The 10358-nt window shown below is 31.9% G+C and overlaps 1 protein-coding gene and 1 long non-coding RNA gene across 2 annotated transcripts; one reads left to right on the top strand and one right to left on the bottom strand.

Annotated features, from left to right (window-relative positions):
* Positions 1 to 2063: 2063 nt before the first annotated feature.
* LOC140061021 (uncharacterized) lies at positions 2064 to 3574 on the top strand. The gene is made up of 4 exons (XR_011847393.1): positions 2064 to 2471; positions 2625 to 2763; positions 2898 to 2980; positions 3155 to 3574. It is a non-coding gene; the product is annotated as an uncharacterized lncRNA (long non-coding RNA).
* Positions 3575 to 5135: 1561 nt separating this feature from the next.
* On the bottom strand, positions 5136 to 7335 carry LOC140060936 (hemagglutinin/amebocyte aggregation factor-like). The gene is made up of 4 exons (XM_072107306.1): positions 7163 to 7335; positions 6536 to 6676; positions 5940 to 6092; positions 5136 to 5181 (listed from the first exon to the last, which is right to left on the bottom strand). The coding sequence occupies exons 1-4, from the start codon at positions 7333 to 7335 to the stop codon at positions 5136 to 5138; spliced, it is 513 nt and encodes a 170-aa protein (XP_071963407.1).
* Between the last annotated feature and the right edge of the window lie 3023 nt (positions 7336 to 10358).

Raw genomic sequence — 10358 nt, 5'->3', positions numbered from 1 at the left:
AAAGAAACAAATTATTTTATAGTAATACGGCGTTATAACATGCTTGTAGTGAAATCAGCCTAAATCACAAGAAGCATTCAGACACACACAAATAATATATTGTTTTTTTTTGACCGGAGAAATCTTATGTAGGAAAATTTTACAGTAGGCGGAGGTATGCACATTTTGAGTGGCTTTCTAGTTTTGTTATTTTAATCCTTTTTTGTTATCATAAAGTGCAATTCAGCTGAAAATTTTACTTTTGTCTGCTGTTGAATGTTATGAATGTGTGATTTAAAAAATATATATTTAGGCCTATATTGTATTTTTATGTATAATTAGATAAATAATACAGTGGTATTCTAGAAGTTACGCGAATGTTTCCCCTAAGCATTTAGATAGATTACCATTGCACAGATGTTCTAATGCAGCGTTCTCCACTTTTAGTAAATAAACATTTTTAGAAATACCGTTACCGTTAAGTTTACCGATATTTAATTCATTTATTTTGGCTGTATTTCCTGTAACATATTTTACTATAAATAGCATAATAACTTACTATTATTAGGTACTTGAATGTTTTTTATTTATTATATCATGAGCTAATAATTACCATGACGTTATTTTTTTTTGTCTTATGTAGGATCGACCCACTTTTATTTCTTCTTCAATAAAATGTTCGTTTAAGCACATGAGTAATGTAATGATACAATACAATATAATTGACATTAAGTAACTTTCAGTACATCTGATATCTCACTCCTACCATTGCATTTTATATATAATAGTATAAGGAAAGAAAAAAAACAAAAATGTCCTCTATGTTATACACTCTTTACACGTTTTTCAATCCTTAACAATGTACGTATAATTTACCACAGAATTCTTTATTTTATAACTCTTTTTATCTCTTTCAGGCAATCAAAAAAAAAGTTATATTTTACTTTACCTAAATATCAATTTTATAAACGTTAATTTTATACCTTGCTAAATTGTTACGGTCCATATCTGACCACATTTTTTTTGCCTTTTCTTTATTTATAATTTATAATTTATAATTACCACGTTATTGTACACAACTCTACCAGCGAAAGTCGCTCTACCAACTTTAATAAGTGGTTCGTAATAAATAGGCCTACACAAAGTTTAGGAAATTGTTTGAATTAGGTCTATCTTTCATCCTTCGTCAGTAGTAGAATCTGCTAAAATAAGGCAGGTAAGTTATAACAAATTAAAGGTGCCGGTGCCATTAACACTACGAAGTTATATACGTTCAAATCCATCGTACTGGTAATTGTACTACATTTTATGTTCCATTTGTTAAGATTCGTTAAAAGCATGAATTCAAGTAAGGTTCCTAAGTATTTATTACTATAACATTAATGGACAGATAGAATTAAGGCCCTTGTTGGACATCCTCTGCTGGTTGTTTACCAACTAGCTGCTGATCGTAAACAGTGGAATGCTACCATGAGAGTTACGAACTGTCAGACATGACGGATACCTACCAAACTATTAGTAACAAATACATTTCATTAGCACAGAGTTTTTGGGTCTCAGTTTTCACCAAGGGGATTTTCTATTTTTAGTACCATGGCTGATTGGACTAAAGAACATATACTGGCGCATCTATTAACTCTAAAAGATAGAAACACACAAGAAAAACTAGAACAATTTTTTGACGATTTGGCGCCAAACTACGATAAAGTGAGTTGTTTGATATAAGCTAAAACCATATTAAATATGTTATTTCTAATTGTTTTCATTGACAGTATATAAAAAGTTAGAAAGTACACTGGAGTTTCTATAAGTTTATATATCTGGCTATAATACACCATTATCACCCACAGAGTCTCAATACCAATGTTTTATTTGTCATGTGAAGGAGTAATCTGTGTTGATAAAAGTTTGCGGTACACCACGTATGTTAGTTCTGAAAAGAACTATTGAGTTTCTCGACGTTTCAATCAATATGCTTCGGAGTGAGGACGATCAAATTGATTGATTGATTGATTGATCGAAACGTCGAGAAGAGAAACCCAACAGTTCTTTTCAGAACTAACATACGTGGTGTATCGCAAACTTATATCAACATTTGATTTTGCCATGCAAACATTCAAACAAAATAAAGAGTAATCTGTTATGAAAAATATTAACATAGCATATTTATTTTTCTTATGCATATTGTAAATTGTTTTGTATTTTTTATCTGTAATGTAAATTTTTTATATAATGTGCTACAATAATTTCAGACTTGTTCTGCTTTTTGTAATGTTTTATATACCGAAATAAATAAAAAATAAATAAATAAATAAACTAAAAATATTGATGATTACGAAAAACTCAAATTTAAAGTAAACTTAACCTGAACAGATTGTAGTAACCTGTGGATATGTTGGTCCTTCTGTCACTTCAACATTGTTTCAGAAATATGTTACTTCTAAGGAAGCATGGATAATGGATATTCAGGAACTGGTCTTGTGGGAGAGTGTGTAAGTATATCTTTGTTGTACTGGAATGCGAGGAAGGAAAGACGGATTTTCATTGTTTTCCACTTTCCACAAATAGAAAAACTAAACTTTAAATCTTACCTCTATTGCAAGCGATTAGTTTAACCAAGTGTCTTCTAACTTTTTCTTTATCAGCTGGCTAATTCTGGTTACACTAACATTGATGCAGTTGATGGCAGTGCATTAAGTATAGAGGAAGCTCGTAAAAAGAACGTCTACACAAATCTATATGTTCAATGGCTTGGAGGTGACAACAAACTAAATATTGAGAATGGTAAATATCAGTTTACTAATAGAATCAGAAATAATCCGAAGGATTCCTTGAGCTTTAAAAGATAGTAAATTAACATTTTGAATTTAGTTTTTTTGAAATAAAATAAATTTGTTTTGCTTACCTTAATATTTCAGACACGTATGATGCTATTGTGCCTTTGCTGCTAATCAACTAAAATCAGACGTATTTCCAGATTTGATTCGAGTTACTAAACCAGGTATACATGACTGACTTAAGTATAGCTTCTGATTAAATCAGTACAAACTTGTTGTGAAAAGTACATTTTTTTGTGTTGAAGTTCACTGTGTCATATTTACTTATGAATATTTATGAGTTATATTATTTTCTACTGATTACAATACTAATCTTTATTATGTATTAAATAAATCAGGGGGATACATTTTGATAAACATGCGAACACAGTGGTTGGAGCTTGAGGCAAGCTACGCCGAGGGAAAGTTAGAATGGGACATGGTAAAACTGGAAAATGACGGGAAATGGAAACTGGTTGAGAAACACTATCATGAGGCAGATGACAGTGCTTTGAACTTGGTAACATTCATTCACAAAGTTTGCTGAATATACTCGTTTTGTTTAATCAACAAATCTATGATTTTTAACTGATACAATATAAAGTATATTTGTCCTGATAGTTATAATATCGTAATTGTGCAACTGTTTAAGTTAGACGTTTTCAATCAATTATTTTTATGTTACAATATTAATTTAGAAATTTCAATTAAATTTTAAAACATTTAAAATTATGATTGAGTTAGATGGTATTGATGATTAAAATGAATGTGGTTACGATTTACCCCGAATAGCTTTCTAGTTTTCACACTGTCTTTTGTTGTAGCTTAAATCGTTTTACATAAAAATCGTATGTTATATTGGACATTTGGATCCCATTTCTTTTGAGAGTGGTTGATGAATTTTGTCCAAAATGAGGAAATTTCTGTCCAGTATGGGGAAGTATTTTGTCAGAATAACGACAAAAGCGATAGGTGGCGCTATAATCGTATCTAAAATAGGGAAGCTGTCCAATACAGAGAAATCCGATTTGTCTAAACAGTTTCTCAATATATTAGCGACTGTGATAAAACATGTATAAGTAGTTTAGATTTCCAATAACCTTTCCGCAATCAGCCTCCTGAAAGATTATAATTAAGTTTTCTGCCTAACCCAAACTTTTTATACGTGTTGATATGACTCTTCAGACACACTTTTAAGGTACTTGCATGCACTACCCAATTGTGTCAAGTGAGTAACTTAGCACAGTGTTCACATCTAAATCTATCGGGATCCACCATTAAGAGTTTTTCAACATTATATCTGTCATGTTGATTTGTACAAACATAGGTATGCACCATTTTTAACTTGCTATGTCAATTAAAAGTCAAGTCAATACCTTTAAAATGGCGGCCATCTTGAATTTCAACATGGCGGCTGAAATAGAATATTTTCAACTTTAATAACAGTATATTTGGAATCCTCAGTATCACAAAAATAGGTATAGACACCGTTTTTAACTTGCTATGTCAATTAAAAGTCAAGTTATAAGCCTTAAAATACATTTAAAATGTCGTCCATCTTGGATTTCAACATGGCGGCTGAAATAGAATATTTTCAACTTTAATAACAGTATATTTGGAATCCTCAGTATCACAAACATAGGTATAGACACCATTTTTAACTTGCTATGTAACTTAAAAGTTTAGTTATAAGCCAAAATAAGTTTGAAATTTTAGGGTGAAGATCTAAAAATTGGGCCGGCAGATTTGAATTTAGCACCACAAAATTACCCTAAAAAACATGTTTATTCGCGTTTAACACGAAATGCCTACATCATCTTATGAGAGTGGAAATATGACTATATGGACTAGTCTAACACACATTAACATGTTAATGATTCATTGTGGTTTTAAACATGTTCATATGCAAACAATCTTGTCTCATATCATATCCCACAACCAATAAGTTCAAGTTTCAAAAGTCACCTCAATAATGCCCCAATACAATGCCACGCCTTCTCACATCTAACAAACAAAACAATCCAGTTATGCAACTGAACATTAAATAAAACACTTCTGATATATTTATTATTGATTGTACTGTCACGATTACACACACAAGAATAAATAGATTTATTTAAAACAACTATTATGTTTATTTATTTTATATAATAATAATATAACGATATCACGCGTGAAATTACTAATGCAACCAAGTACACTAATATTAATACATGATGAAAATCAAACGTAATTTAAACGTAACTATATTTAATTCAAGCAGTTATCTCTTAAATCACACTGCATCAGCTTGAATATATTCAATAGACGGTAATTAATTGTATTTATCGTTGGGAGAGTTTAGTACGTCTTTATTTGACAGACATTGTACTGCCATCTTCTGTCCCTAAAAACAAAAATAAAACAAACAAGTTGTTAATAGAGCAGCTAACGTAAAACCGTAACCAAATGTATATATTTCAACAGTCCAACATATTATTTATCGGCTATGTCGTGCTTCTCAGTTGCTCATAAAGATTGGTTCCCACTAGAACGTAAGCCCAACGCTAGCGAGTTAACCAATGATAAGCGACATTTCAAATTATTTATCACTTGTGATTGGTAAAATTACGTGCGTTGCGCTTACGTACTTGCGTTGCATCTCAGTGGGAACCAAGCTTATTATGCGGTTACGTTTCGTGATTATGATGAATTTTGTTTTGTCATCATTTTTGAAGAAAAGAATCAACGTATTTTACTGTAAAAAGGGGTATAATGTTAAACCAGGAAAGCGATTATATTGTCGATTCTTGATTAAATTAGGCTTCTATAAAAAAAAATTAAATTAAGAATAATCTAAATAACGTCGGAATAAACTCGTGGTAGTTTTCGTTATTGTCACAAAAAAAAAAAAACCACATCTGACTTGACTTATTGAAGCAACACCGGGATGACCGAGACACAACTGGTGCTGACCGGGGTTCAATTTGACCGATCCCTGGTTAGCGACGAAGGCGTATCCCCTTTACTTCGGTTTTTTTTTTGGCATGGTTGGAATTCCCTTTTTTCGTATTAGTTTATATACAGCGCTTAGAGGTTTCACAACATTAGGCGCTATATAAATCCAGGATATTAATATTTATTAAAACTACTTCAATTACTTACTCTCTGTTGTTATCATGGTAACCAGCGACACCATGGATGAAATATCCACTAGGTGCAGTATATTCGTGATAGGCATCCCAATCGTTAATAAGAGGCGTTTCATAGCAGTTGACTGCATAATATGCATTACTTTCACAGCAGTACCATTTCCATCTAACAAAAATAAATGTAGTATTGGCACATTGTTTTGTAGTAGACCTATTTATCGTATCATTTTGGTAAAAAAAAGAGTAATCTCCTATATTGTATCATAATACGTTACCACCATCAGTTGTACGTCATATTTCAGGAGACATAACGTATTATCAACTTGTCAGAACGTCTAACAATCTAGAGTTTTAAATAACTATATTCAGTGCTCAAACAAATAATTATTATTATATTGGCTATGATTTTTCACATGGGCCTTTTGTCATGAAAATGATGAATTTTTACACTAACAACCAACAAGCCTACATTCTTACAATAAACACAAGGTGTGAAAATATTATTTAAATGTATAACATTAAAATCTTTACTTGTGCCTTCTGACAAAATGTTATTAGAAAGATTATTAAGATTGTTAAATTAAATACTAAATGACATTAACCACTTACAGTCTATCTTCTCTGCCGTTGTCATGGTAGCTGTTTGCTCCGACAATAACACCGTTGTAAGGACAAGTTGCACTGAAAGGCTTATCCCATTCGTTCACATAATTAGTCCAAGTGCATTTACTAAACGATGTCGGGAAATTTCTGTAGAAGATTAAATGAAAAAGTTTGATAACTTCAAATAAGAGAACACATTGTCAAAGGCTATCTACTGAGCTGTAACAACGGCTTGCATTTTGCACGTGGCTTGGTGGTTATGATGCTTGGCTACCATTCCAAGGCTCCTGGGTTCAAGTCCCGTCACATGTCAGGATTTTTTCTAAAGACAAAATTACAACTCCACTCCCAAAGACTTGTAATAAGACTTTGTTTATGTAGAGCATCTTGTGTTGTATATGTTTGTCTTGTGAACCTCTGAGGGTCCCTAATGATCAGCAATTGCTGGATGGATCACCCTTTTTAAATATGGTAAAAAAAAATTTAAAATTAGTAGGCCGCAGATAACTGATTTGAATCTATCTAGCAGAGTTAGGTATACATAACAAATACAATTATTATAAAATATAACTATTTTAAAACAAAGTATCACAGATTCTGAAAGCAAGGATGAGTAAAAGTGTTGCAATTTACTTGCAGAAGAATTCAAACACTCTATCTTCTCTGCTGTTATCATGATATGACTTAATCTTATATATAGCCTGACCAGATGGACACTCAAAGTTTACGCCAGTATCGAAATCGTTGTGCCAATCTGCAATCACGTGACTGATCATGAAAAGCACCAACACACATGTACACTTCATTTTCCTAAGAAAAGAAGAAAGACAATAAAATAATCAGTGGCGCATACAGGATTTATGAGGAGGGGTACGAAGTGGCCGGCTTAAAATTCAAGACCCTATCCTTTGGCTCCACCTACTATGAGAATGGTGTAATTCGGAGATATGATACTCGGCTTGCCATGTGTCGGTCTTTGTTGACCCTCGTTGGTTTGGCTCGCATATCCAGAACTCATACTCAATTCTCTAACGTGTTGTGATGCAAACGGTATTACTTCCGAACGCAACTCAAAGGAATGTACTTGTAATTTTTAGGATTTTCTTTTCTCATCTGGCTTTTCAGACGAAATGCAAAACATAAGAAATGTTAATTGAAACTTCGCACTAGGCACCCAAGGCCATAGCGAGAGGTTAAAGACCCTTTAAATATAATTATTTACATAAAATATGACGATCTGTGAGGCGTCTGCCTCATACTACGGCCCTGGCACCTAATTAAAAAATACACTTCATGTAAGGAACTGTAACTTTCAAGACTATAAAACATAAACTTCTACTTACATATTAGACTCTGAGACTTGGTTCCCGTCAGAACTTGTATTGTGTTGGATAATATCAGCCTTTTATATACCTTTGTTTATCTTTATTCACTGGTAATTTATTTATCAATTCATTTGTTTTACTGCAATAAGTTTCATTTGTGACGTTTATAGTAATTGTTGGATGATGATATAACGATCCATATCATAGTGTGATATAAAGATATACTTTTATATTTAAGAAATTGACCTTTGTATCGGAATTCAGATAGGTTCACAAACTTGACCCAGAAAGTCCAAAGGAGAGTTTGTCCAGATGTTTTAATGACCATTTAGTTTATAATAGAATCCCTAAAGAAAACACTTAGCTTAATTTTGTGACTTTCCCATCGTTAAACCAGGAGTGATTGACACTATTTAAGTACAGATTTGACAGTGTCATCCATCACAGAAATACCTTATTATACCGTTAATCACTCCCACTTAAACACCCCTGGATCAACTTAGGACCAATCGTTACCCTCACAGATGATGTAATGACATTATGCAAATGAACTGAGCCAATATACTCCCAAGTTTCAGAAGGGCCCAGACACACCTTACAGCCACCTCACGGAGCACACACCTCACAGCAGACCTACACACTTCACACCTCACCGACAGCATCATTGATCCTCCGCGTTCCTTATCTATACTTATAGTTGTATATTGTACTGAAGTATTATACTGAATAAATAATATATGTGTTACGACAGTCAAGCGAGTCAGAGTCCTTCATTAGTACCTCAACAACCCAACATTATATTACAATAGGAATGTTTACCTTTTCATCCATACAATATTGTAGCATATGGTAGGCCTAATTTAAATTAACAAATTAATGATAACAATCAATAATCTATATTAATAATATCGGTACACTATACAGAGATGCCTGACTTTAGATCACATGTACAAGAACTAAATTATGGTTCGTGTAAAAGAATTTTAAATCCTGATAGATCAAAATGGTAGATAATTCTAACATATTATCTGAATAAGGTTAATAATATTATTTCTATATTCAACTGTATTCTGTATAAGTTTCCTTAATGGAAAACATACCAGCTTTTTACAGATCTAGAAACATGTGTTGAATTTAATTAATTAATTTAATAAAATACCTATGTAACTTACAACAAATATTGAATGAACTCTTGTTGGGAAATAAAAGTATACACGTTAGAAATAAGTCTTTATTATACACAAAATTACATACTGGATTGAATCTGGGTTTGTGAAGGTTAAAGATATTTTAAATAAATATAAAATGCAAATGAAATATTTGTAAAACTGAAGAAAAAATGTAATTGGATAATCACAGTACACGATTGTAGCTGAAACTTTCCCAATTGAATGGAAATGTGTAATTTCAAATAACCAAAATGCATAGGTTGTACCAAATGAGTTAAGGGCTGTATATTACCGTTTAATAGAACATAAATTTGTACCACCAATTTCAGTGGGGAAATATAATAAACAACTATACAACAGACTGGGAAAATGTATGGAAAAGAAACATAGTAAACATCTATATTATATATCAATTTACGTAATAGGGCAAAATTCGGTAAATCGCGCGTAACTTCTGGAATTTTTACACGGTATATAAAGTTGATACATACTGTCGATACTGATTTTATTAACAATTTTTAAATATATTTTTTATCAACTCATGTTTTATAGGCCTATAAATAATATAGGCCTACCACTAAATACCGTAAAACATTTGAGATTTAATACTTTGTTAAAACTGTCACTTTCATAGTCGAATGAAATATTAAAGTACATGTAACGATGCATCACTACGCCGTTTATATTTTTTTTAATTATTAATTAATACAAACGTTGAGAAGCAACTGTCAGTAACAAAGTTTATTTGTAGGCTATATGATGTGTTTATATATCTAACAGTAGGGCCTACCCACACTCACAGTAATAAAGTTTTTTTGTATATGTGTTTATATATCTAACAGTACCCACACTCACAGTAAGAAAATCGGCTGTCTTCAACATTATGATGCTGTACTCAAGCAGTTCAGCCGATTTTAAACTATTAAAAACAATTATTGTAGAAGGAGATAGGTAATGCGAAGCATCCTCGTATTATTGTGTGCGGGTATTTTTCAAGATGGACATCCATTAGACAGTGTATACCACGATCGGAAAACACCCCTATTGGGGCAAACCTACATTCGTTTTAATTGTCAATAACTGATTATCTACCTCGATTTAATTAGTAAACAGGGTTACATCAGGTGGTTAAAATCAGTATCGAAAGTACGAACCAACTTTATATACATCGAGTAAAATTGAAATTAATCCTCTGACATTTAATGAGATTAATATGTTATGAAACCATTATATTCTATTTGATTTAGCATAAGAATTCTATAAAAAAAAATTAAACTACATATTTACAGACTATTTATCAATACATAGTTCTGCTATGTCTTTTATAGCCTACTG

Source organism: Antedon mediterranea, chromosome 10, assembly GCF_964355755.1.
Source record: "Antedon mediterranea chromosome 10, ecAntMedi1.1, whole genome shotgun sequence".
NCBI classification, from domain to species: Eukaryota; Metazoa; Echinodermata; class Crinoidea; order Comatulida; family Antedonidae; genus Antedon; species Antedon mediterranea.
This window is presented reverse-complemented; position numbering and strand designations above follow the sequence as displayed.

Excerpts from the sequence above, each read along its gene's own strand:
- LOC140060936 (XM_072107306.1), bottom strand. The coding sequence starts at position 7,335 with ATGAAGTGTACATGTGTGTTGGTGCTTTTCATGATCAGTCACGTGATT. Across the intron at positions 6,677-7,162 it reads GTGTTTGAATTCTTCTGCAA|AAATTTCCCGACATCGTTTA; the intron begins GTAAATTGCAAC and ends AATCTTCTACAG. Across the intron at positions 6,093-6,535 it reads AACGGCAGAGAAGATAGACT|ATGGAAATGGTACTGCTGTG; the intron begins GTAAGTGGTTAA and ends TATTTTTGTTAG.